Genomic DNA, 27,952 nt, shown 5'->3' on the forward strand with positions numbered 1-27,952 from the left:
TATGTTTAATTTCTAGTTGGTCCTTTTTCATATCTTCGAGGGTCTCGTTATATTTATCGGCCTTTTCTAGGATATTATTAAAAAGTCTTATAATGGTGGTTTTGAATTCTATATCCAGTCGTTTGTTTTCCTCCATTTCTTTCGTTTGTGATCTGATTCTTTGACCCCGCATTTTCACTGAATCCCTGAGTTGGTAAGGTAGATATTTGTGCTAGGTTTCCAATATGGCCCAGTGGGTCTGCTTCCCCAGTTAACCTGAGGTGGACACTCTTGGTGCACCCCTTTGTGGACTGTGTGTACAGCCTTGTTGTAATTAAGTCTTTATTGTTGTTGGTATCACTGGGAAGAATTGACCTCCGGGCCAGTTGGCTGTAAGGATCAGCTGTGTCTATGCTGGGAGAAGCCCGGTGCTGGAGACAGCCTTATAGGATTAGACTTGCCAAATTGCAATAGCCTCTGTGCTCAGCTTGGATGGGGTGGAGTCTCAGTCTTGGCTTCCTGTCAGCCCCGCCCCTGCGCGCATGTGCGCTTTCAGTCCTCCGCCTTCCCCAGCTCGAGTCTCCGCCTGAGAGTCCAGACTCCCCCCACAAGAGCGTGGGTCCCCAGGGGCTCGCCTGGAACTGGGGTTCACTGCAGTCAGAACTGGGGCTCGGTGCAGTCAGAATCCTCTGACTCCCCTCCACTAGGGAAAGCCTGTGGCAACCCCCGCAGCCTTTGTGCGCACCAGCGCGGCGCGTGTGCGCACTTTCAGTCCTCCGCCTTCCCCGGCTCCCGAGTCTCCGCCCGAGAGTCCAGACTCCCCCTACAAGAGCGTGGGTCCCCAGGGGCTCGCCTGGAACCGGGGTTCACTGCAGTCAGAACTGGGGCTCAGTCAGGATCCTCTGACTCCCTTTCACTAGGGAAAGCCTATGGCTACCTCCGCAGCCTTTGTGCGCACTGGCCCGTGTGCGCCTTCAGACTTCTGCCTTTCCCAGCTCGCGGTCCGAGGTTTCCTTCCCCCTTCCGCCAGAGGAAGTCAGCCAAGCTCTCAGCCGCCCTTCCTCTCTGCGCGCACAAAGCCCCTTTGCCGTACCTCCAATTCTCTGTGAGCTTTTCTCCTTCCTTCTAGTTGTAGAATTTTCACTCAGCCTGCTTTCCTGTGGTTCTGGATGGTGTCCGTTCTGTCTTTTAGTTGTAGTTTTGAAATTGTTGTGCGAGGCAGCAGTTTAGGTGTTTACCTATGCCGCCATCTTGGTTTCTCCCCTCAAGTCCAACATTCTTGATCATTTATTTTAAAAGGCCGTGGTTAGATATTTTCTATTCTGTTATCTAGCAATGCCATCTGAATAGTACAAAGTGACAGTTTCACATGGGCTGATGCTGTCAGCTGGCTCTTTCAGATAAGAACTTCACCTGGTAATTGCATTTTGATTATCACCGTTGCCCATTTAGTAATTTAATAATTTTTTTTTCAGGGCTGATCTGGCTCCGATGCATTAGCTGGAGAGCATCCCCTTTTCTTAATGGAAAGTTTACTTGAAAAATCAAATTAAGGCCAGAAAGTTGCCTGATGAGTATAGTTAAAATGTCAGGCTGTCCAAGGCACCAACAATGCCAAGAAACTCACAACCCTTCATCCCATAGTTCCCTCTTTCCCCTAATCTGGCCCAAATTGCAATAATCACAATATTGAAGTAGCATACTACACTGGAAAATGTGGCACATTTGAAAAATGATGAGTCAGAATTCTATCTGAGGATTTCCCTTGTCTTGGCTTGTATAGCTGAGATAGCTGCTTATTGCCTTTCTCTCAATCTTTTTAATTCTTGCTTCTTCCTCCAAAGCTGACATACAGCCTTACTGTATATACTATCTAATATAGCAGTCACTAGCCACATGTAGCTACTGAGCGTCTGAAATGTGGCCAACCCAAATGGAGATGTAGTGTAAGTGTAAAATACATATGAGATTTAGAAGACTTACTTTAATGAGAATATAAGATATTTCATTAATAATGTTTATATTGATTACCTGTTGAAATGACTTTTGGATTTATTTTGGGATATATTTGGGTAAAACACTATATTATTAAAATGAATTTTGCCTTTCTTTAACTTTTTTAAATGTAGCTACTAGAAAAGTTAAAATTACACATGTGATTCATTTATTTTTGTAAAAAATATATCTTTATTGATTTCAGAGCAAAAGGGAGAGGGGGAAAGAGAGAAAAATCAGTGATGAGAGATAATCATTGGGCAGCTGCCTCCTGCACACCCCCTACCTGGGATTGAGCCTGTAACCGGGTCAAAGCCCTCCCTTGACCGGAATCAAACCTGGGACCCTTCAGTCCACAGGCCAACGTACTATCCACCAAGCCAAATCAGCTAGGGCTGATTCATGTACTTTTATTGGCTAGCACTGATCTAAGGCTCCCCAAACCCTCTCCTGTTACCTTCTTCAGTTGTTCTTTATGGTCCGGCCTCTCATCCATTTCTTTTCTTTCCAGTAACTGCTTAGATTTAGAAGGTAAAATAGAAAGTTGAACTCTGTGGCAAGCCCTAAAGTCAAGAGAATTAAGGGCCCTGGAAGGGTAGATCAGTTGATAAGAGCATCGTCCAGATACACCATTTTGGGTTCTCTTTTTCTGTGTTTACTGATTTAGACTGTTCCATTGAGGGAACGTGGCTATTGAAAGATGAAGAAAAACTGCTGGGAGATGAGGATGTGGGATGGTGGGATGGTGTTGCAGATCTAAAGGCCAAGCAACACAGGGAGATGTTTATCTAAGTTGAAAAAGACCTCAGAGATCACCCTGTTCCATCTTTCACCCAAAATCCATAACCCTTTTATATATGGAATAAAGCTGCTTTGTATTTTTAGAACGTCAATATTCATCTAACATATCAAATATATTCTGAGAAACGGGGGAAATCCTCTGAAAATATATTTTTCAACAGGGAAAAAACATGAAGAAGAAAAAAATTAATGCCATTGTTTGTGAACCTAAAGAACTCCTGAATCCCTCTCCCAAAGTAACAAATTGTTGCAAATCACTGTGTGTGAAATACAGTTTTCAGAAGGAATGCATGACCAGACTTGCCAGCAACCAGCCAGTTTCAGCCATGTCAAGGAACCCAGGTAAGATATTTATATTAAACCAAAAGAAATATTCTACTTAGCATGTATTTTTCTTGGTATTGAGGACACAAATTTGGGCATTAAATAGATCACTTAAACATTAACTGTAAGAAGACAGTGGTAAATCTATTAATCAAAGTTGTATGTGCTAAACTGACTTCGCTCTTTGCTTCATGGTATTGATTTTTTTAGTTTCTGTTAGCCCTGAATCACTGATGTGACAACTAATTAAGATGACCCCAAAGCAATTTAAATAGATCAAGTTTATCTTTTTAGAAAAACTTGTCTTTAAACTTGACCTGCTAATGTCTGCATTCTTAAGGTAAGAAAAATTCAGATTAGATTCCTTCTTGATTTGCCAGTACAGGAAAGAATTGAAGGAAAGATAAACTTGAAATTTTGTTTTGCAAAAATGTATAATTCCTAAATGTCTCAGACTGATGGCAAACTAGTCTTATGTTCTGAACATCATTAAAGTGTTGGTGTCAAATTTATGGGTTTTTAGACTTTTGGATTAAAATATGCTAGACACATGAAAGGTAGTAAAACTAATCTCAAACTATTCTCCAATTTTAAAAGAATCACATGCCACTGAGAAAGTGGAAATTTCAAGCATTGTGACAATCTCTGGCCCCCATATCAAAAACGAAGTCCATTTTCCAGAAAGAACTCAATTGACTTAAATGCTGAACTTTCATCTGTGCAGGTGACAACAATTCTCAAAGCCTGAGGCTCTGTTGCCTGTCAACATATTTTTAATTGAGATGTAATTCATACACGAAAGTTCAGCCTTTTAAAGCGCACGACTCAATAGTTTTTAGTATATTCACAAAGTTGTGCAATCATTCCTATTCTAGAACATAATTTATTGTAAACCTTTCCCGGGATTTCACACTCACTACACCGCTTGATCCTCACAGATTCCTGTAAAGCTGGGAACCTTCCGAGGTGCCAGTGGACGGTTGCCACATTTACCCCAAACGCTTTCCTAATTAGTTTCACCTCACAAGGAGAAACCGGGTGAAGAAGTGATAATGCTACTACCTTTGGCTTATGCAGCAACACCTGCAGCCTAATCTACACGTTTGTTTTCGTGCCTAGAACTCTCGTTGTACTCCGTAGGTCAAATCTTTTTTGTGTCGGGCATCTTAGTTTGGCGGGCGGGTCCCCCAGCCTCCCATTTCTCTGCTCATTATTCCTGGCCCCGGAGGCCGCAGCGCGTTTCTCGCTCAGGTTTCATGATCTCCCAGAAGAAAGGGGGGGGGGGGGGGTGTGCAGGCTGTAAGGGGGGGGGGGCGTGAGCGGGACACGGAGTTATTTAGGCGTCGAGAACGCCGAAGCTGGGGAAATAGGAGGCGCCCAGTGGCGCATTCCGTAATCTGGCCTCCCGCTCCCCTCGGGGGTGCCCCGTCCCCCTTGGGGGGTCTCACGCTCTCTTCCGAATCTCGCGGGAGCCCCGCGCACCGCGGCAGCGCCCGAGACCACCTCCGGCCGTACTCGTTCCCCATTGGCCACAGCTGGCCCACGTGACCGCTAGACCCCGGCGCCCGGCGGAGCGCGGGCTTTCCCCACTGGGAGCCAAGAGCTGGAGGCGTGAGGGCTGTGGGGGATGCGGGGGTTCCCTTTCCGGCAACCTTAAAACCAAAGCCCCCAGTACTGTCCCAGATGAAACTCTTAGTGAGAAACTGATTATCCAGAAGGCCCCCATCGCCTCAGCGGCTTTGCCGCACAGACTGAAAATGGAAATCACAAGCCATTATTGGCCGGAAAGGGGCTTGTGAAATCAGACTGTGTCTGATACTTTGGGGAAGTCTACATGTCTGAGCAACTCTTGGGGGAAAGAAAGCAGAACGTTTGTATGAGGAACTTAAAGCCACGGTTTCTTAGAAAAGTCGAGGGAAGTCCAGAGAAACCATCCTGATTTGTCATTTAAGGGAAATTAGAAACTCTTGGGAAAACGAAAATGAGTAAAAGCAAAAAGAGATTTTGGCCACCGATAAAAATGTAATAACTTATTCGTGTGAAAGGGAAGAATTTTAAAAAGCCGTATCTCTCTATACTTATATGTGTACGTATGTATGTGCATAACTAGTATAGAAGGGGTATATGATTGTAGAATCTGTAGAGTCCCGCGACTCAGCTGCTTTCTTCCTTGCAGAGGCTCGGATGCTCACTTTGCCTCTTTCTTCTCCTAAGGCTCACCAACTCTCCCGCTCCTCCTCTAGGAAACATTCTCTTTTTTCATTCATTCCAAAGCGTACTAGGGCCTCCTCTATTCCAGGCACTGTGCTCGGTCCTGGGTCGACAACCGCGAGCAACGTAGTCACAGCCCCTTCCCCCCTGGAGCTACAGGCTGATCAAGGAGGCAGACAGCAGTGGTGGCACAGACCCATGTTCTAAGAGGTCCAGATGCTATCCGGCGGTTTGACCTAGCAGGGAGGTCAGAGAGGGCTTCCCCGGACCCACACCTGAAGGGGCGAAGGGGAGTGGGAGTTGCAGGCAGCGGGGACAGCTTGGGCAGAGGCTTGCTGGCAGCCTCTCCCTTTCCGTCGACTGCCTGTCTCAGCCATCCCCACTGTACACACATTAGCCTGCCTCTTAGTCTCAGAACACACACTTTCCTCTCTCAACCCAAGTTCTTAGGAAGTAACTTGTAACCTGTAATTATCGCTATAGACAATGTTTTATCCAGTAGGCAAGTATACTTATATATACATCTAATATGCATTATCATTTATGTTTTACATATTAAAAACATGCAGTGATTACAACAAAACGTAGAATATGTATCTCAATAACAGTAAAAGAACAATAGATATTCAAAGTGCTGAGAGATCACATTATTTTGGAAGTCTCAAAAAGGCATCTAAGAGACAGCAATTATAATAAACGAGTTATTACTTCTAAATGGCCTGCAACAGTGGCTGACAGACTGTAAGAGCTGTCTAAGTGTTTGCTTAAAAATACATTTTCATGGTTGGAAAACTAAAGATTATGAAAAAGCATTAGTGAAAACTCTCTCCGGCATTTTTGTCTCCCATTTGCTCAGTTCCCACCATCATCACTCCCTATCATAGGCAACCATTGTCTTTATATCCTTGGATATCCTTCTGGAGGTTTTTTTGTTTGTTTGTTTTTTTTAATCAATTTGGAACAACTGTGAATATAGATTTTTATACTCCCACTTTTTAGGCAAAAGGTAGACTATTAAGTAGACTGTTCTTGCTTGCTTTCTCACTTAGTATGATTTGGAGATCTTTCGACATTAATTTTTAGAGAGCGTCCTCATTCTTACTTTTTAAAAACATTTTTATTGCTTTTTAGGGAGAGGAAGGGGGAAAGAGAAACATGGATGGTTGCCTCCCTTATGGTTGCCTCCCTTACCAGCCCTGACCTGGGCTTGAATCCAAAGCCTAAGTATGTGCTCCGACCGGGGATTGAACCCAAAACCTTTTAGTGTCTGGGACAACACTCCAACCAACCCAGCCACCCATGTTTCATTGTATGGATACACCATCACTTATTTAAATAGTTTCCTATTGATGTATATTTGGGTTGTTTACAACAAATAACCTTGAATGTATTTGCATTTGTAAAATTGGGTAAATACATACATTGCCCCCTAGAGAGGCTGTACCAATTTACACTCTCACCACTAATTGTGAGCGTCTCTCCAGGCTCTATGCCAAGACTTTAAAACACATGAATGTGCATTATTGTTGCCATTTTGCAACTTTAAGTGAAAGGAGAGCTGTTTTCAAAACAAACTAAAAGGTAGGGCTGTTCTTAGGTGAATTTACAGAGTAGCCAACTTCTCATCTGTTACTCTCTTCTCTGCTGCAGTCTCTCCACCCCCCTTCTGCAGCTGCTTGTTTACAATCACAATCAACACTGTCTTTTGAGTACCTTCTATGTGTAGGGAACTGAGTTCGGCCCTAGAGTTCTGAAATAGATACATGTCCTCACGGTTTCATCCTTTGCTTGGTCAGACATGCACAAACTACGAATAGTTATTATGTTGAGTTCCAGAAAGCAAAACACACCAATTGCTTGAGGCACCCTCAGTCCTTTGTTGCATCCCAGCTCCAGCTACTTTCTTCTCTGCCCCACTTGTAATCCATCTTCCTAATGCAAATAATGTACTAGATTTGTATTTCCCAGGTGACTACTAGTTAATCACTTAACTGGTTGCAAATCATTATTCATTTGATTGGCACAAGCAGGGCTGGCCCTAAACTCTTTTTGAAATAGGTGACATTTGTTTGGAGGGTCTCCCTACTTGGTTCTCTCTTCTCTCTGGCACCTTCTCTCCTGGGTGAGTTTTCAGCCCTCACTGGTGCACTCGCCTTTTCTCAGGTAACTGTCAAATAATCCTTGCTGGAGTGTTAAGTAATCATTAATGTGTCATTTCAAAATGGCTTGAGGTGAGATAGTATGTGTCTGTTTCAAGAGCCTCTTGAAAACAAGGATAGAAACCGAAATGATAGGCAGTAAAACCGGTTGCAATTTTGGTCAAAGGGCCATATATCTCACCTACTAGTTAAGCCGCTTATTTAGGGGCTTAGCCTTGGCTGAGGTGGATTAATGCATTGAGACCTTGTTCCTTCCTGTCCTCTCCCTCCTACTCTTTACTCTGTTGTAGGGTCCAGGAGCTCGGGGGACCATCGCCCTCAGAGTTAACTTTCAAACTCAGCAGGCAGCCCTGGCTCAGTGGCATCTGGTGGTCGGAGAGGGGGTGCTGTGAAGTGGGTTGCCCTTAGGCACTCTTCCCAATGTCTTCTCCCAGTCAGCTTGTAACCTGGCTGTCCTGACCCCCCTCCCCCAGTGTAAAAGTTTGTTTTTCCCCCAACTGTATCAACTTGCATAAGTGGTTGCCCTTTCCACTCAGATTGCAGCGGTTCTTGCTAGTTGTTCAGTGTATTTAAAAGTGTGGATTCAGGTAATGATGCTGCTTTTGTGTTGCATTAAAAAATTTAATCAAAACAACTTACATGTTCATGGAAATATGAACTGGAGAGCTTATGATGAAAAGGGTCTAAAGCAGCGCCTGGCACCTAGAAGGGCTTCTATAAATATTTGTCGTATGAATGAATGAATGAATGAATGAATGAATGAATGCAAGGCCAGTATTTGGCCTCTCCCTTTCACCCCCACCTCATCCCACTGTCCCATTCCTAGAAGGGCAACTCTTTAATTGGCTGTGTTTTCCAGTTTTCTGGGTCAGTGGTTCTCAGCCCTGGCTGTGTGTTAGAAGCACCTGGGGAGCTTTTAAAAAATAGCTACATGTTGTTTGATTTCCAGACCAACAAAATTGTCTTTTTAAATTTATTTTATTTTTTATTTTTAGGTCTCTAAGCTGATAGTCATGTGCAGCAGTGTTGGCAACAACTTGTTTTATTGCTCTTCATTTATTGATGTCATCCATCGTTTCCTTGGCATGACAGTGAAGTTTAGCTTATATTATACCCTCTCTTTCATGTTTGATAGTTAAATTATTCTTTTAATATTTCCGCTTTTTGGCTTTGTTAACTTAAATAATTTAAACTTCTATTTTTTATTTCATATATTTTCAGCAATATCACATGACCCAGCATTTTATATAGTGAAGATACTAACGTCCCTGCTTTCTTCTTACTCAGCCTACCACAGCCTGCTGTTGGTCTTGTTTATCTTTTAATTTTTCTGTGGCCAAAGTTGTTAATATTTGCATTCTGCCCTCCAGTCACAACCAACTCCCCCGTACTTTGTCCATCAGTTGATTCTAAAGTTAAAAACCAATAACCCTGGCTTACATTGTTGTATCTATGTAAATATTTCTAACATCAAGTCCAGTAGTAGTAGCTAAGACATATAATGTAGGGCTTTTTGTAAAACCAGGCACTTTATGAATATCACTGTTTAATAGTTATAAGAATATTAAATTCCCTTTTAACAAATGAGGAAACTGAGGCACAAAGAAGTGAAGTAACTTCCCTAAGAACAGGCAATTAGAAAGAAATTGAGCAAGACTTGACCTTCCCTTATGGGAGGATAGGGTACATTTTTCTTTTCTTTAGGTACAAGTTTAGTCCCCTTGCCAGCTGGAAAGACAATGCACATCAAGGTCAAATACATTGTTTCCCCTCTTTTTTTGAGGGGGTGATGGTTGTCTTTAGCTCCTGTTATACAACTCCCATCAGTTTTCTTTCTTCCATTCCTGTTAGTGACTAATTTCAGCCTCTTCGGCATCCCCTTCTGTCTCAGCAGAGGCCTCATTTTCTGCCATGTATGGAGTTGATGTCATCATGGGCAACATGTGGATCTCATTCCCCTTTGCTCCAGACTTCCTGTGTGAGCATCACACCTTGTCTCCTATCCTATCACAAAGAAAGGGGGGCCCCTCTTGTCAAAGCTCATCCTTCCACGTGTTTTCATTCTTTTATTTCCTCACCAGAGGAATGTTTTTATTGATTTTTAGAGGGAGAAGAAGGGAGAGATAGAGAGATAGCGGTACAGAGATAGATAGATAGATGATAGAGATGTGAGAGAGAAACATCGATATATTGCCTCCCATACATGCCCTGACCAGGGATGGAAGTGTTATTATCAGTGATCAGTGGAAGTGGGCTTCTTGATGTGCCGCTGGAATGAGAATTTCCGGAGCCCCCCCCCCCCGCCCCCGCCCACCTCCCTGCCCGGGAGGATGAGGTGTTGTAGAAAGCTTTGTTTCTGTGGAATTACACCCCTGAGTTTCCAAGGCCCCATTTCCCTTTGTCCCACCAAGGAGGAAGTTCCATTTTGCCTTCAGCAGGGCTAAGATCAAAGCCAGTGTCCAGAGTTTCCGCTCCATGGTAGGGCAGAGTCCAGCTTGGTTTGTGTTTCCCATTGCAGTTTGTCAGTCCGTTGCGTGTGGGGTCCACGGGGCTGTGGGCCATGGGCTGTGGAGGGAACACGGGCAGGAGCAAAGCCAAAGGGACCAGAGAGACAAGAGCGAGAGAAAACAAACCCACAACCTAGGTACGTGCCTGACCGGGAATCGAACCTGCAGCCTTCTGGTGTATGAGACGATGCTCCAACCAATTGGGCCTCCCGGCGAGGGCTGTTCTCATTCTTGTTCCTCCTTAACCTCTGAGACTTTGCCTCAACAATTTGACTTACACTATCTTCTACTCTTCATTATTCCTGCTCTAATTTCGCTCCACCTACAAACCTGCTCAAGGCTCTCAACTTGGGAAGTTCCTCCTCTTGCTACAGCCTTTCTCTCTCATTCCTTCATCTGCACCTCTCAGAGGAGTCTACACTTGTGGTGCCACACCTGGTCTGGTAGCTCAGATCCACACTCACTGCCCTGCAAACCTTCTTTTACCCTTCCAGGACCGAATTCAATCCCGGTGACGCCAGCAATCTTCTTTAAAGGATCCGTTTGCCCCTGCTAAGAGACTTGGGTCTTCCCGAGATTGACTAGCAATCCTGCAAGGTTTAAATAAATTACTTTGAAATTGTTATTCAGATTAGGTATTGTTAGGAATTAATAATGTTTGATTATGAGAGGGCATCTCCTTCGAGAGGCGGCCACTACGGCTGATTTTGTATTTGAAAGATTTAAATATTCAGAGTGATTGAATTTGAAGCACTAGCTAACGCCCTCCTAACAGAAGCCACTTTCCTCAACTACAAGCAGAGGCCCACATGACGCCTGGAGGGCTGGGCAGGTGGTTTGTCTCCGAAACAGGAGGAACGCGTTTCCAGTCTGGAAGCAGAGGGTCCTGCCTATGGGGCGGGGGGGGGGGGGGGGAACTTCTAGGACCCTTGTCCTCAGTTCTGTCCACCTTTTGCATCATATTCCAAAAGTAAAAGGTCGTGCAAACTCCCTTAACGCTCTGGGACTAGGGGTGGTGGCTACCAGCAATAAAGACTGTATGCCTCGGAATGATTTTCCCGGAGAATAATCACCTCCCAGTAAACAAGGGATTTAAGCTGCGATTGCTTAAATTATGCCTACTCCTATAGGTCAAATGCCGCTGAGATTTAACACAGATGAATATCGTTTTAGAAAAAAACACGTAAAAACAATTTCTTCAGTTTAAACGTAAACCACATTTTAATTTGCTTCACATATGGACCATAAATTTCCTGTGTGACCTTTTATTGTTTTCTGGATTGTCTCTTTGCCTTTGTAGTTTCCCCAAATTTTCAACCATACTGTCTCTTCTATCAAATCTCCCATCCTTGGGGCTTCCCATCCACAGCTGTTCTGCGCTCCCGTCTGGCTGCTCTCTAGGCCTATTGCACCATTACCACCTGGGGACTCCCCTTCACGTGGGTTGGATCCACCTTTTGCTAAATCTCCCGTCTTTTTTTCTTGGTTTAGTTATACCCTGTTTACTATGTTTTACTGGAATGCTTCCTCAAAAGACTTCCTAAGAAATTGTGTGTGGGAGAAAAACGTTCCGAGTCCATGCATATCTGCAAATGTCTTTATTCACATCTCCCATGCTATTGAGAGTGTAGCTGGGCATAAAATTCTAGTTTAAAAATAATTTTTAGAGGCTATTAATTGTTTTATTATTACTATCTTTCTAGTATCCATTGTTGATGGGAAGTCAGCTGCCCAACTAATCTGTGTTCTTCTTTGGAGATATTTAGCATCTCCTTATGCTTGGAGTTTTGAAATTTCAATATGTTCTAGAGGTGAAGTTTTTATTTCCCTGTTTGTTGTCCTAAAAAATTGGTGGGGATTTTTTTTTAATGGACTTTTATTTATTTTTATTTTTTTAAAACATATTTTATTGATTTTTTACAGAGAGGAAGGGAGAGGGATAGAGAGTTAGAAACATTGATGAGAGAGGGATATCGATCAGCTGCCTCCTGCACACCTCCCACTGGGGATGTGCCCGCAACCAAGGTACATGCCCTTGACCGGAATCGAACCCGGGACCCTTCAGTCCGCAGGCCGACGCTCTATCCACTGAGCCAAACCGGTTAGGGCTTTAATGGACTTTTTAATTTGAAGTTTGGTGTCCTTCAGGTCTGGGAGGCTGTCCTAGGCTGCTCTGATAACTTCCTGTTTTCTCTCTTTCTGGGATGCCTATGAATCAAATGCTGGTCTTTCCATATTGGTACTCTATATCACTTGTCTTTTCTCTCATATTTTTTCTGAGTGATTTCCTTGACTTCATTTTTGCAAGACATCAATTGTATTTTTAATTTTGGCAATTATATTTGGTAAATCTGAAAGAATCTGCTCTAGGATTATTCTTTTTCTCAGCACATCCTTTTTTGTTTCATGGATGTGATATTTTCTTAAATCTATCTAAACATATACATTAGAATTTGCACACATTCTCTTCTGTTCCTGAATTTTGTATGAAATCTTCAGGATTACTGTTTTGTTTATCTGGCATTTCTTTTTCTGTGGTTCTTATCAATTGCCTGGCGATATTTTGTTATTTTAAAGAAATATGGACTGGGTAGCTGGTGAGGTTTTTGCTGCTGTGTGAGCAGCACTGTTTTCTCGGGTGGGACAGTAGCTAACATTTAAATACTGTTTATCCAGGCTCCAGGCACTGTCCTGTGCAGGCTAAACACATCAACTCAGTCATCTCAACAACCCCTCTATGAGGCAGTTACCATGGTTTTTCATTAAGTTTAATTTTTCAGCAATTGTAAGATGTACCATTATTTTGTTTACTACTAAAAAAGGCAGTTAAAATATGATATATCACAGGTTATAAATCACATTCTGACATTGGAGGCATTAAAAAACCATAGATGCCGAAACCGGTTTGGCTCAGTAGATAGGGCGTCGGCCTGCGGACTGAAGGGTCCTGGGTTCGATTCCGGTCAAGGGCATGTACCTTGGTTGCGGGCACATCCCCAGTGGGAGGTGTGCAGGAGGCAGCTGATCGATGTTTCTCTCTCATCGATGTTTCTAGCTCTCTATCCCTCTCCCTTCCTCTCTCTGTGAAATATCAATAAAATATATTTTAAAAACAACAACATAGAATTGATTAAATAACACATCACTATTCACATTTTACAGTTGAAACCGAGGCTTAGAGAGATTAAATAACTTGCCCCAGGTCATCTAGTTTTATATGTAGAAGGTTTTACATTTGAACCCAAGTGATCTGGCTTCAGAATTTTACCGTTGTGCCTGTGCCTCTCCAGGCTCCCAGGTGAGCGGGGACATGCACAGGAGGGCTCTGAGTTGGGGAGGAAAAGCTTTGGGGAGGTGAGTTAGGGGGCTAGCTTTCTGGCCACAGGTTCCTCAAATACCAGAACAAAGAGACATGTAATATGAGGTAGCAGCGTTCATAAAGAAGCTTCAGCTTCCTCCCTAAGATTTATTCTCTTCTACTAGAAAAGAGTGGTCTGGGTTTGATTGATTGTTTGATTGCCTGATATCTGTGCTGGTTGTAGTGGGCTGGGGTGTCCAGGGCACCACGTGGTGCAGTTGATCCCCATCAGACCTCCAGTGAATGGCATGTCTCCCTCTCCCAGCCTCTCGGTCTTGGTGGGTAGACCCGCTTCCAGCCTCCAGACCCACTGGGGTAGGTTCTTGGTGCTTCCTCTGCCTGGCTCATTTGACCATATTTTGTCTCATCTCCCTCTGCCTTTCACAAACGTGTGCAGACCTCTCACCTGCTGTTGACTTTGCCTTCCATTCTCTTCATTGTTGTGGTTTCATTCTTTTTTACTATTTGGTGGGGTTTTGGAGGGATTAGGAGGAATGGAGAGGCCACTGCTTGTCTCAGACTTGAGCCAGAAGTCCCTAGATTTCTCTTTCTTTTTGAAAAAATATTTTTTCATTGATTTCAGAGAGGAAGAGAGAGAGATAGAAACATCAATGATTAGAGAGAATCATTGATCGGCTGCCTCCTGCATGGGGGCTCCCTAACAGGGGTGGAGCCTGAGACACAGGCACATGCCCTGACTGGGAATCAAACTGTGACCTCCTGGTTCATAGGTCGATGCTCACCAACTGAGCCACACCAGCCGGCGAACACAATCAAGAATATAAAAGGATGGCCACCAATGAGAAAACAAAACATTTGTATTATATCTGGCAGTGGAAAAGCACTTAAAAAAACCTTGAGAGCATGTTTGCTGAAAAGTTTCTCTAGATGCAACCAAAGGGACGGCCACGTCACAGAATTCTCAATGTACAACAATATTTTTTAAAGTTCAATGCATTGAGGTTTAATTTATTTTATGAAGGAATTACTAGTATTCTTACAAAATGATTGATCATGAGATTTTTCCAAATTCCCCACTAGACCATTTGGACTGTGGTTTTATATGCAGACCTTTGTGTGTGTATGTGTATATATATATATATATATATATATATATATATATATATATTCACACAATTTTCTAGCATAAAATGAGATACTTTTCCCCTCTGGATATTAAAAATTCAATACTTGGAAACAAATACAGAATTTTGCTTTTTTATTTCATCCATTTTAATGATCTTATCACAAGATTTCCGTTTCAATATATGATCACTTTAGAGCTTTGATTTAATGATTTATTTGCTGTTATAATATTTCTTAGAGTATGGTGGCATAGCTATTTTATTGCATAAATGTCTATAGGACAGGCACACCAAGTCTCGTTAGCCAGCAGATACTGCTATGTGGAGACTAAGCATAACAGAGCTCAATCCATTTGCATTCAACTTATGTTAGGAATGGATTAATGATCAGAACCAAAAATACAAGACACTGTAGTATCAGGAACTTAATTTTTAAATTTTACTTGCAGAGTCTGTTCTGAGGTCGATTTATAGCCTACACAATTTTATCAACATTGGACAGTTCTGGACAATGGTAATTAATATAGTATTTGTGATTATTTGTTTGGTTGCAGGGAGGATGCTTATGAAAAAGAACTGAACTTGGAGGGTTCAGGTTCTGAACCCCTGAGGCAGCTGTGGGGACCTTCCTTCTTTCCTTTTTCTGAATCTTGGTTTCTTTCTGAGTATCTGCTCTGTTTCTATCAGCCAGTTTCCCCTGCCTCTCCTTTAAATGTTTCCTTCCCCTTCATAATTTTCACTTGCAAATGACTTTGACTTATTCTGGACCCAACATAATCTGTGGCATTCCAGTCCCGCTGCGAACTCTGAGTCTACATGGAACAGAGAGGAAGCTGACAGGGACAGAGAGGACGATGCCTGCTCAGATGTCCTCTAGGTGCCTTCAATTTATGAATGAACTCAACATTTGTTTTTTTCTTCCTACACACCTCCTCTGCCTTCCATATCTGTGCTCCCCTGACCCCCATTCTCTGTATAGGCTGATGTGCCATCACCCTTCCAGTCTGCAGAGCTAGAAAAGTGGGAGTTTCCCTCACCCTTCTCATCTAATTTATTACCAAATTCCAGATGATTATGCTTCCTAAATGTTTGTTGGAGCTGTTCTCACCATCCCACCCTTGCTAGTACTGCTTTAGTTCATACCTGGGTTTAAATTCTGCCTTTCACACTCATATCGACTTTCCATCCCTAGACAAGCTACTCGACCATTTTCTAAGCCACTGGTCTTTAAACTTGGCTGCAAACGGGAACCTTGAAAAAGAATACTGATGCTTGGTCCAACTCCCAAGACAGTGATTTCATTGGAATGGACTGAGGCTTGAGCATTTGGGAGTTTTAAAAGCACCCTCCCTCACCCCTGTCAAGGATTCCAAGGTGGAGCCAAGATTGAGGAGCACTCTGTAAACCAGAGCTCTCTCACCGGTAATGCATGGGTGAAAAATGACCCCCCAGGGCTATTGTGAGGGAACAGTCAGTAAAGTCATGCATGTATGGTCTGTCCTGTGGTAAGGTGTCACCTCAGGCAACACCGTATCAGCTCTTCTCAGGACTTTGCAGTCGCTTCTAAACACACTCCCTGCCAATCTTACCATTCTCCACTCTGACCCCAGGAGGAATAGCTAGAAAGCAAATCTGATCATATCATTTCCTGCTTAAAACCCTTCAGTGGGCTCTTGCTCTACTGAACACAGTCCAAGCCTCTTATTGTGCCTTCATGAGTTTGCCCTTGTTGACACTATTCGCTTTGTTTCCCATCACTCCCTGCCAATAGCACTACCTAGAGTCTATGCACAAAACCTCACTGTCTGTCAACCCCATACCGCTGCCCATGTGATCCTCTGCCTGGAATGTTCTGTGTGCCACTCCCTCCCAGCTGGCTCTGGCCCCCATATCTCTCTTCTTTTCTGGCTAATTCTAATGCCTATTTACCCTTTGTCCTTCTGATATCATCTCCATTGGGATGTCTTCCCTGACCTCTGTGTAGAACCTATTCTTTTATTTTTATAAATATACTTTTATTGATTTCAGAGAAGAAGGGAGAGGGAGAGAGAGATGGAAACATCAATGATGAGAGAGAATCATTGATCGGCTGCCTCTTGCACTTCCCCTACTGGGGATCGAGCCCACAATCCAGACATGTGCCCTGAGTGGGAAATGAACCGTGATCTCCTGGTTGACGCTCAACCTCTGAGCCACACTGGCTGGGCTGCAGACCCTGTTCTTACTATAGCATGTTGAACTGTAGTGTGTCTCTCCTACTTTTTGAAGACAGGGCTTATTCTCTGAAAAATCAAAGTCCTCAAATTTTACTGGAACAAAAAAAAGTTTAATGCAAAACTTGCTGTACTTATGAAGCCATTCTTGTGTCTACTTTAGCCCAGATTTATTTCCTTCTCTGTCCTAAAGCACTTGGGAATTGTTTCATCCCTAACCAGTGTGTTGTGAGCAACTTCAGGAGAGGAAACCTTGCCTTTTTATTTTTTACTAGAGGCCCAGTGCATGAAATTTGTGCACTGGTAGGGTCCCTAGTGGCTGCTGGCTGCCAGCTGGGGCCTCACTCCCTTCCCCGGCCGGCCCCACCCCATGGTCAAACTCCAGGAGGAGTCCCCTGGTTGAGGGGACAGTTTGCATGCTACACTTTTATTATATAGGACTAGAGGCCTGGTGCACGAAATTCATGCACAGGGGAGGGGGATGTCCCTCAGCCCAACCTGCACCCTCTCCAATCTGGGACCCCTCGAGGGATGTCCGACTGCCCGTTTAGGCCCGATCCCAACTGCTTGCCTGCCTGCCTTCCTGATTGCCCCTAACCGCTTCTGCCTGCCAGCCTGATCACCCCCTAACCACTCCCCTGCCAGCCTGATTGATGCCTAACTGCTCCCCTGCCAGCCTGTTTGCCCCTAACTGCCCTCCTCTGCAGGCCTGGTCACCCCTAACTGCCCTCCCCTGCAGACCTGGTCCCCCCCAACTGCCCTCCCCTTCAGACCTGGTCCCCCCCAACTGCTCTCCCCTGCATGCCTGGGTTCCCCCCAACTGCCCTCCCCTGCAGGCCTGGTCCCCCCCAACTGCTCTTCCCTGCAAGCCTGGGTCCCCCCAACTGCCCTCCCCTGCAGGCCTGGTCACCCCTAACTACCCTCCCGCACAGGCCTGGTCCCCCCCAACTGCCTTTCCCTGCAGGCCTGGTCGCCCCCAACTTCCCTCCTCTGCCAGCTTGGCCACCCCTAACTGCCCTCCCCTGCAGGCTTGATCGCCCCCAACTGCCCTCCCTTGCAGGCCTGGTCCCTCCCAACTGCCCTCCCCTGCTGGCCATCTTGTGGTGTCCATCTCATGTCCACATGGGGGCAGGATCTTTGACCACATGGGGGCAGCCATCTTGTGTGTTGGAGTGATGGTCAATCTGCATATTACTCTTTTATTAGATAGGGTAGAGGCCTGGTGCACAGGTGGGGGCCAGCTGGTTTGCCCTGAAGGGTGTCCCGGATCAGGGTGGGGGTTCCGTTGGGGCGTGGGGTGGCCTGGGCGAGGGGCCTGTCGTGGTTTGCAGGCCGGCCACGCCCCCTGGCGATCCAAGCGGAGGCCCTGGTATCTGGGGTTTATTTACCTTCTACAATTGAAACTTTGTAGCCTGGAGCGGAGTCAAGCCTTCTGCTTGCTCCGTTGAGGCAGCCATTTTTTGGGGGATTTATGTATCTTCTATAATTGAAACTTTGCAGCCTTAAGCAGAGGCCTGGGCTGGCCAGGGTGTGCGGAAAGCTTGGCTTCCTCCATCGCCAGGGGCAACCCTAGCCTCCTGCTCTTTCCAGCTCCGTGGCTGCCGCCATTTCTGTTTGGGTTTATGTATCTTCTATCATTGAAACTTTGTAGCCTTGAGTGGAGGCCTAGGCCAGCAAGGGCAGGCGGAAAGCTTGGCTCCCTCTATTGCCGGGGAAACCCAAGCCTCCCTCCTGCTCTCTGTGGCATAGCCATCTTGGTTGGGTTTATTTGCATATACTTTCCTGATTGGCTGGTGGGCGTGGCTGGTGGGTGTAGCAGAGTGATGGTTAATTTGCATATTACTCTTTTATTAGATAGAATAAGTTCCCCAGAGCACCCAGCACAGTAGTTTACTCATAATGCTGCTTAAAAACACCCATTGGTTGCTGGAAGCAAGTAGGGTTTGGAAGAGCTCATTCAAGGATCATGGGTTAAAAAAAGGAAAAATCTACTTTATAAAAAAATTGTGAAGATCCAGATCTATCCCATACAGTGACTACTAATCACATTTGTTTTTTGAGCACATGAAATGTAGGCAATGACATTAAGGAACTAAATTTTAAGTTTTATTTACTTTTATTTAATTTAAAAAAACTGATACTTGATTTAATTGTTGGTAAACTTTCAAGTGTGTTTGGGACAAGTTGGATATATGAACCTACTTTTTAAAATGTGAACTTCATGAAATCTAAATGCAGATCAAGGTTTTCCAATGAAAAGTTAGCTTCTGAATTCAGATGTGTTGTAAGAATAAATTAACACTAGATTTCAAAGACCAGAATTGAACCCGTGACCCTTTGGTGCGTGGGCTGACACTCTAACCACTGAGCACACTGGCCAGGGCATGTTTTTGATAATCATTATGATGATGGGTTTTCATCCCTCTCATTGTCTAAGACGCTTTTTAGTAACTAGTGGTAAGTAATTTCACAGACACTTAATGGAATATCTCTTTTGAACTCTCTTCTCTTAATGCAGATCACAATTCACCTTCTCAGCCTAAGGAAAATAGCCTTGGCCAGAACCATCATCAGGAGGAAACAATCCACCAGTTGGCCATGCAGCTGAAGAACATTGGAGACAGCGTTGATCATTGGATGGCTCAAGAGGTGAGGCCTCTGTTTCTCCAGGAAGCGTTGGCAGGAAGGAGAAAAAGCAGGCAGAACAATGGCTGCTAAGTGGCTGGGATGCCCAGAATTAGCAGAACACATGGATTAGTAATGTCTGGATTACCAAGCATTCAATCTGAAAATTGTGAATCTGACTCAAGGTCAGTATTTGACCTCACACTTGCTGCTCAAACTGTGGTCCATGGACTAGGAGCCTCAGCATCACTTAGCAGATGGCCATATGTGCAAGATCCCAGCCCACATGCTGGAATCACCATCTTCCTTTTTGTTGTTGTTAATCTTCACCTGAGGATATCTTTTTCCATTGTTTTTCAGAGAGAGTAGAACGGGGGGCGGGGGGGGGGGTAGGGCAGGAAGATAGAGAGAGAAACATTGATGTGAGAGAGCCACATTGACTGGTTGCATCCCACAAGTACCCCAAATAGGTGCGAGGAGTGAACCTGCAATCAATGTATGTGCCCTTGATCAGGAATAGAACCCACAACCCTTTGGTGTGCAGGCCGACACTCTAACTATTGAGCACACTGGCCAGGGCACCATCTAATTTTTTGCACAGGGGATTTGTGTGCACATTAACGTGTGAGAGACTTGGCTGCACACCCTTAAAGTAGGATGTCTTTTGGAATCACTTAATGGAATCTTAAGAATTATAGATGCCGGCCTGACTGGCTTGGCTCAGTGGTTGAGCATTGACTTAGGAACGAGGAGGCCACGGTTCGACTCCCAGTCAGGGCACATGCCTGGGTTGCGGGCTTGATCCCGAGGAGGCAGCCAGAGATTCTCTCTCATCATTGATGTTTCTATCTCTCCCTCTCCCTTCCTCTCTGAAATCAATAAAAATATTTTAAAATCCTATGTATAAAAGGCTAATATGCAAATAGACTGAACAGTGGAACAACCAAACAACCGAACCACCAGTCACTATGACATGCACTGACCACCAGGGGGTGTGTGCAGAACATGCCGAGCATTGGCTGTGGCGGGATGGTGGAGCAGGTGAGCAGGGGTGCCAGACCAAGGCGGGGCGCCAGCCGCGGTCATTGGGGTGAGCCTCTAGTGGTTACTGAAAATTCTTTGCTTCCGTGTGCTGTGGTCCCATCCAGCGCTCACACCTACTGCTGGCATTGGCCCTGCTCGCACCCACTGCCAGTGTCAGCCCTGCTTGCACCCACAGCTGGCGCTTGAGTCGCTGCTCACACACACTGCCGGTGGCCGGCACCAGTCCCGATCACTCGGTGCTATCAGTGGGTGTGAGCAGCGGCTGCTGGCCCTGATTGCCCTGAGGGCTTCTCCATCTCCCCCTGCTCCTGAGGGGCGATCAGGGGCAGCAACCACTGCTCGCACCCGCTGACGGCGCCGGCCCCACTCACACTGCTGCTGGCACCAGCCCCAGTTGCTCTGTGCCGTCAGCAGGTGTGAGTGGGACTGGTGCCATCAGCACGTGGGAGTGGCGGCGGCAGGAGCGGGGCTGCTGGCAGACAGGGGGGGCCATGGCGGGAAGGGCTGGGCGGGGGCGCAGAGGATGGGCCAAGATCCGCCCCTGTGCCTACCGCAGCCTCAAAGCCCACAGTTCCTTTCAAGGTGCACAAATTTGTGCACTGGGCCCCTAGTGTGTGTGTGTGTATAAAAGAATTACAGATGCCTAGGCCCACCTTGAGAGATTCTGATTTAATTGGCATGAGGTGTGGCCTGGGCACCAGGCATTTTAAAAGCTCCCCTTGTAAACTGAACGGCTCAGTCAGGGAGGACAACCTCTGCCTTAGACTGTACTAATCCTCCTGAACCAACCCCGAGGTATGATCTACAGTAAGCCCCACTCTCATTGATCTCTTAGTTTCTCTTGATTATAAGAGGTATTGGGGGAAACAGGAAAGAATAATGATTGCCATTTGAAATCTTAGGGGTAATGAAATTCACAGCCAACTTAGTTTTCCTCAGAACCACCTGGAGTTGGCAGCAGAGAGAGAATGATCACGTGGGCTCTGGGATAGGAAGGGTGGCTGCCCCTCGGGCCCAACTTCTTGCCCTTCGCTTCACCTCTCCTGTGAGGATTCTTCTCATCACTGCTGCTGCCACTGCACTGGCTCAGGGAGCGCCATGTCTTCTTTCATGTTCTGGTCCAAATGTGGACAGTGTACAGCTTTTCCCTCAAATAAAACATTCCGAGACAAAACATGAATGGGAGGCTCCAACAACAACACTACTAAAAGCAAGAAGGAAACAAAGATGAAATAAACATAGACAGTCAAATAAGCCATTTGATAGACTGATTTCATTAAGGCAAATATTTATTGGACACCTACTATACGCCAGCCAACTGACCCACACTGGCTAGGGCTGTATTAGTTTATTTAATTCTTACAAACACCAACGAAGCTGGGAGTATTACTGTTCTCACATTTCAAATGAGGAAATTAATGACCAGAAGTCAAGTAACTTCTCCTAGGTTACACAGCTGGTAAGTCTCAGAATTAGGACCTGAACCACGTCTGCTGGTTCCAAAACACATGCACCACCCCAATACGATCTCTACTATTCGCCCCCTTTCCTCCCAGGAGTCACCTCTTTTTTACATCTGGACCCAAAAGCCTGAGGCACAGAGAGAGGGCGAGTGCCTTCTGACCTCCATCCATTTTCTGTGTAGGACCCCTTTCAGAGAAGACCTCACCCCACAGCCTCACTCTCTGGCTGCACTGGACAGCCGTGTCCCAGTACCACACCAAAAGCTTAATGTACATAGAAGGGATACTCTCATGGACCCCTGCTCACCGAACCTTCACCTGTGGTCTAAGGGGTTAAAAGTGCTGGCTTTAGGGTCCCAGTACTGGATCCAAAGTATGGCTCACCACGGTTCACTGTGTCTCCTCTGTAACTTGGAGGTTACGCCAGCACCTGCCTCATACATACGGCTGTTGTGAAAATTAAATGAGAGAATCTATGTAAGTCACTTAGAACAGAGCCTGGCCCACAGAAAATGACCAATTAATGTTATCTAAACCAAAAAATTAACCTGCTTTTTGCCTTTGCCCTTCCAGTATTTGGAGTTGAATATCTCTTTACTGTGTGTCTTTTCTTACAGCATACCCATGCTATTTGTCTTCTCCCTTCTAGGCTAGTTTCTTCTGTAGGAACGTTTTCACTTTTCCTTCTAGGAAATTCCTTAGTTCAACTTCCCTGCTTCTTGATCAGCTAATTTTGAATACTCATGGGTCCTGCTAATATTTTTCTCTGAATGGGACAGACCAGGGTGGGCCACAACGAGCCTCCTTTTCCATGTTGCCTCCTTTTTCTTTACCTTTTGTAATTTACTTATAAGTCTTAAATTTGCCTCTGCAGCTGCATAAATCAGTGGTTGGCAAACTGCGGCTCACGAGCCACATGTGGCTCTTTGGCCCCTTGAGTGTGGCTCTTCCACAAAATACCACGGCCTGGGCGAGTCTATTTTGAAGAAGTGGTGTTATAAGAAGTTGAAGTTTAAAAAATTTGGCTCTCAAAAGAAATTTCAGTCGTTGTACTGTTGATATTTGGCTCTGTTGACTAATGAGTTTGCCGACCACTGGCATAAATCAACACTGAATGGCCCCAGCTTTTCTTTCTGTTTTATGTGTAGCACATGTCAGTACTTCTTTTTATTGCTGAATAATATTCCATTGTCTGTATACACTGAGTGGCCAGGTTATTACGATCTCTGAATGCATAATAATCTGGCCACTCACTATATCCTATATAATAAAAGGCTAATATGCAAATTGTCCCCTTGACCAGGAGTTCGACCAGCAGGCAGGCCAGACAACTGCCCATGTCCCCTCCCCCTGGCCAGGCTGGCCGGACCCCACCCATGCACGAATTCATGCACCAGGCCTCATATATATATATATATATATATATATATATATATATATATATATATATATATATACTGAGTGGCCAGATTATTATGCGTTCAGAGAGCATAATAATCTGGCCACTCAGTGTAGATCACATTGTGCTTATTTAGTCACCTGGGGATGGATATTTGGGTTGTTTCCACTTTTGGGTTATTATGAAGAATGATGCTTTGAACATGTGTGTATGTGTTTTTGTGTAGAATATGTTTTCAGTTCTTTTGGGTACATTCCTAGGCATGGAATTGCTGTGCTAGATGCGAATTCTATGTTTAACGGTTGGAGGAGCATCCAGACTGTTTCCCAACGTGACTGACCTACTTTATATTCCCAGGAGCAGCACACAGGTTCCAGTCTCTCCTCATCCTCCTCAACACTTGTTATTAACTGTCTTTTTGGTTATAGCCCGCTTGGTGGGTGTGTGGAGTTATCTCATTCTGGTGTTGATTTGCACTTCCCTGCTGGCTAATGTGTATCTTTTCAAGTGCGTATTGGTCATTTGTGTATCTCCTTGGAGAAATGTTTATTCAGATCCTTTGCCCATTTAAAAAATTGGGTTGTCTCTTATTGAATTGTAGGAGTTCTTTACTAGTATACATTCTAGATGTAAATTCCTTATAAGAAATACTATTTGCAAATGTTTTCTCCTAGTCTGTAGGCTGTCTTTTCACTTCCTGGGTGCTATTCTTTGAAAAACAAAAATTTTTTAATTTAAGGAAGTTCAATTTTCTTTCGTTTCTAGTGCTTTTGGCATCTTGTCTGAGAAATCATTGTCTAATCTAAAGTCATGAAGATTTACACCCATGTTTTCTTCTAAGAGATTTTTAGTTTTAGCTCTTAAATTTAGGTCTCTGATCTATTAGGAGTTAACTTCTGTATGTGGTGTGAGTTAAAAGTCCATCTTTAACCTTTTGCATGTGGGTATCCAGTCGTCCCAGCACCGGTTGTTGAAGACCATTCTTTCCCTGGCACTCATGTTGAAACCAATGGCCTGTAAATGGGGCGTTTATCTCTGGACTCTCAGTTCTCTTCCATCGATCCATATTCTATCCTTCTGCCTGCCCTAGCTCTTCTTGCAGGATTTTACAAACTGGGCTTTGACCTAGACCTTTAAAGATCTCTTGTCCTGTACCACAAAATTGCATTTTAGAACACTTTTAAATAGACCACATCATATTGTTAAAATAATTTTAGAAATGTCTTCTAAGTTTGGTTCTAAAATGCTGGAGCCGTTACTCTGCTGCTTCCAGGCTTAAATCCAGCAACTTCAACAGAATTCCAAACCTGGCACGGTTCATTCCCTTTACGGGTAGTCATTGTGCATCCACCTTTTGCACTCTGTTCGATCAAGTGGTCACACTGACCCGCCAGGTCCCTTCCCGCTCTTGATATTTAAAGAAACTTTCATTCTGCCTTCGGAACGCCGAGCAAGGAGCTCAGCAGGCCATGCTTTGTCTGCTGAACCGACTGCCCTTGAACTGCCACACATCTGCTCTCTTGTTCTTTTCACCGAAGCAAGCATTCTGTACTTTCAAATAGGCCTGGTCCTCAAAATAACATGTTTTGCTATTGAGTTATATAGGGTTTTGATTCAAGGAACTGTTTTTTGTTGTTGTTTTGTTCTGTTTTAAATCCAGGGCATGTCGTTTTCCTAGATATAAAGTATGTTTTATAATAGTCTTCCCATCACTTTTAGGATATTAAATGTTTCTCTACAGGAAGGACTCTTCCCTTCTGGGTTCTAGAAACTGCACCCTCCATGTCCCTATAGGCCTAGGAGTGGCACCAACTCTGTGGTTGCCAGCCCTCGGTACTGTACCGCCCCTGTGGCCCCTACCCACTGTGTAGATCACCTTCTTATTTAAACCACCCTCAATTATCCTAATTTGAGGTGCCACCTGTTTTCTCTGGGACCCTTACTAATACAGTAATGCATAGGGAACTTCTTAGTTTGTTAGAAAGCAGGGAGGGAAACTAACATTTATTAAACAACTAGAGGCCCAGGGCACAACATTCATGCACTGGGGAGGTGGGGGGATCCCTCAGCCTAGCCTGTGCCCTCTTGCAGTCTGGGACCCCTCGGGGGATGTATGACTGCCAGCTTAGGCCCACTCCCCATGGGCCTAAGCCAGCAGTCAGACATCCCCCAGGGGGTCCTTAGCGCTGCTGTGGAGGTGGGAGAGGCTCCCGCCACTGCTGCTGCGTTCACCAGCCATGAGCCTGGCTTCTGGCTGAGCAGTGCTCCCCCTGTGGGAGCACACTGACCACCAGGGAGAAGCTCCTGTGTTGAGCGTCTGCTCCCTGGCGGTCAGTGCGCATCATAGCAACCGGTCGTTGTGCCATTTGGTCGATTTGCATATTAGGGTTTTATTATATAGGATTTCTTTCAGGTATTCTTTGAGAAAACACTCTCAGAGGGCAGAGGGAAAACAGCTTTTCCTTTCATTTAATTCTCACAGGAACCCTATCAATTCGTGGTTCAGCTGTTTCAAGAGAAGCAGCTGAGGCTCAGAGAGATCTGGTCACCTATCCCAGCATCTGGCTCAGCCCTCACTTTCTTGTCTGCCTGGCTGGAAGGACATTCATTCAGCTTCCTAACAGATATAAATTATAAAAGAGAAAAATCCTTTAGTGGTTCCCCGTTACTGTCAGGACAAAGTCTAAAGTCCTTAACCTGCCGCTAATGATTTATTATTCATTCAGTCAGTCAGCTAATGGATACTGAGTACCTGGTGTGTTGGGCTGTTCCCAGACTGCAGACAGGGCCATGATCCAGACAGACACACTCCCTGAGATCAGGGAGCTTATATTCTCAACGGAGACAAGTTATAAATAAATAAAGTATATAGCTTATCAGACAGTCATAAATATTTTGGAGAAAAATAAAGCAAGGAAGGGGATAAGGTGTGTTAAGGGTTTACACCCATCTGAGTCCCATCAGTTCTTCCAACCCCAAAGCAAGCTTCCTTTCTTCTCTGAGAGGACGAAGAAAGTGCTCTGGGAAGTCAGAGGAGGCGGTTATCAGCCCTGAAAAGAGGGTCCCCATTTGCTGGGGGTTAAGATGGAAGAACAGGTGCAGGGGAGAGCTCCTGAGTGGTGCGGAGGGTGTGGGCATCATTCACCCCCAAGGTAGTCAGTCTCCTGCAGCTCGTACACCTCATAAAGCGTGCTCTTGGTATTGATTGAATTAATATTAATACTGAATTTCCAACTTTTGCCTTAAAAAAACAACAACCCTCTCTCTCTTTTAAACAGAATCTTCATTGGGAAGGCAGAGAGGCACTGGCTCACATTGTCGTGGTTTTCCATGCGGGAGGTCACGCGCTGCTGCGCTTTCTCTGGAACAACCATTGGATGTAAGAGGAACGTACACGTCAGGCTCTGCTGTCCTCCTGCGCTGAGAACGAGTCCCTGCACAGGTGGGAGGAAGCCCCTCCTCCGCTCCCTCTGTTTTTACCCGTCGCTGTTGGTTTATGCGGCTTCGTTGGAGAGCTGCAGACTCACTGACCATTTGCCTGTTCAGAGCAATGTCTGTGCGATGTCTGCGAGTGCCTCACCTCGTGGTAGAGCCGCAGGTGCACTCAGGAGGCGCTGGGAGGGTCCCTGGAGCATCTCCTTCCCTGAGGGAACCTGAGCCTCATCCTCAAACCAGAGGTTACAGAAATGAACGCTTCTCCTGGGCCCTCCCTGGGTACCCCAGCCAGCTGTTGGCCCCACTCTGGGTGCCCATGTCCAGATCCGCAGCGCCCCATTCTTCTCATTCCTTTCTGTCCACCTCATGCTCCCTGTCTCCCCCCTTTTAGAAGCATTACGGGTATTAAGGAAGTTTGTTGTTATAAATTATAAGTTCTGTATATGTTTGAGTTATTTGTTATTTAAAAATGAAATAAATATTGTTATTTTATTGATGCATGAAACATCTTCACATATGTCTTTTGTGAGAAAGGGATTCCACTTATTCCTGTTCACCTGGGTTCATAATTTCATAGACTTTATTTTTTAAAATATATTTTTATTAATTTCAGAGAGGAAGGGAGAGGGAGAGAGAGATAGAAACATCAATAATGATCATTGATTGGCTGCCTCCTGCATGTCCCCTACTGGGGATAGAGCCTACAACCCGGGAATGTGCCCTTGACCAGAATCAAACCTGGGCCCCTCATTCCGCAGGCCGACACTCTATCCACTGAGCCAAACCAGCCAGGGCTATAGACTTTAGATCTTATACAGCATCCACTTTGTCCTTCCGAAGGGAAACGCCCGCATTTTTTTAGTCTGCCTCATGCAGCGCCTACTTTTTCCATCATCACCGTGGTTTTGGCTTGCTGACATGGAACAGATCCTGAACTTCTTTCTCTTTTTTACTATTCTGAACAGGTATGTAATCAGATGGTTAAACATGAAAACAATATTAAAAAGTTTGTAATGAAAACGCTTCCTCTTATTTTCTATCTTGAATCTCAATTGTTTGTTTGTTACACATCCTTCCAGATACCACACACACACCACATACACCATACACATGCATCACACACACACACACACACCACACACACACACCACACACACCACACTCACACACACCACATACACACACACCACACACACACCACACACACCACACACACACACACTACACACACACCACACTCACACCCACCACACACACACCCACAAACACACACACCCCCATAAACACACACACCACACACACCACACACACACACACACACACACACACACGGCAGTGTGCAATTCTGTGGTGA

At 45.0% G+C, this 27,952-nt stretch overlaps 1 protein-coding gene across 2 annotated transcripts in view; it reads left to right on the plus strand.

Annotated features, from left to right (window-relative positions):
- STK38 (serine/threonine kinase 38) overlaps window positions 1–27,100 on the plus strand; it is a 123,099-nt gene extending 95,999 nt beyond the window's left edge. Inside the window, exons 14-16 of one of the 2 annotated variants that reach the window (XR_013960425.1) lie at window positions 2,937–3,117; window positions 19,151–19,281; window positions 26,442–27,097. Coding sequence is in view for 1 of the 2 variants with exons in the window: in XM_080664956.1 (XP_080521082.1) it covers window positions 2,937–3,117; window positions 19,151–19,281; window positions 26,442–26,546 (417 nt within the window). In the remaining variant the exon portion in view is untranslated. Of the gene's footprint in view, window positions 1–2,936; window positions 3,118–19,150; window positions 19,282–26,441 lie in introns of both variants that reach the window. The other variant, XM_080664956.1, reaches the window with a different exon arrangement.
- Window positions 27,101–27,952: the final 852 nt, after the last annotated feature.

The sequence above is a fragment of the Plecotus auritus genome, assembly GCF_963455305.1.
Source record: "Plecotus auritus genome assembly, chromosome: 4".
In the NCBI taxonomy this organism is placed as follows: domain Eukaryota; kingdom Metazoa; phylum Chordata; class Mammalia; order Chiroptera; family Vespertilionidae; genus Plecotus; species Plecotus auritus.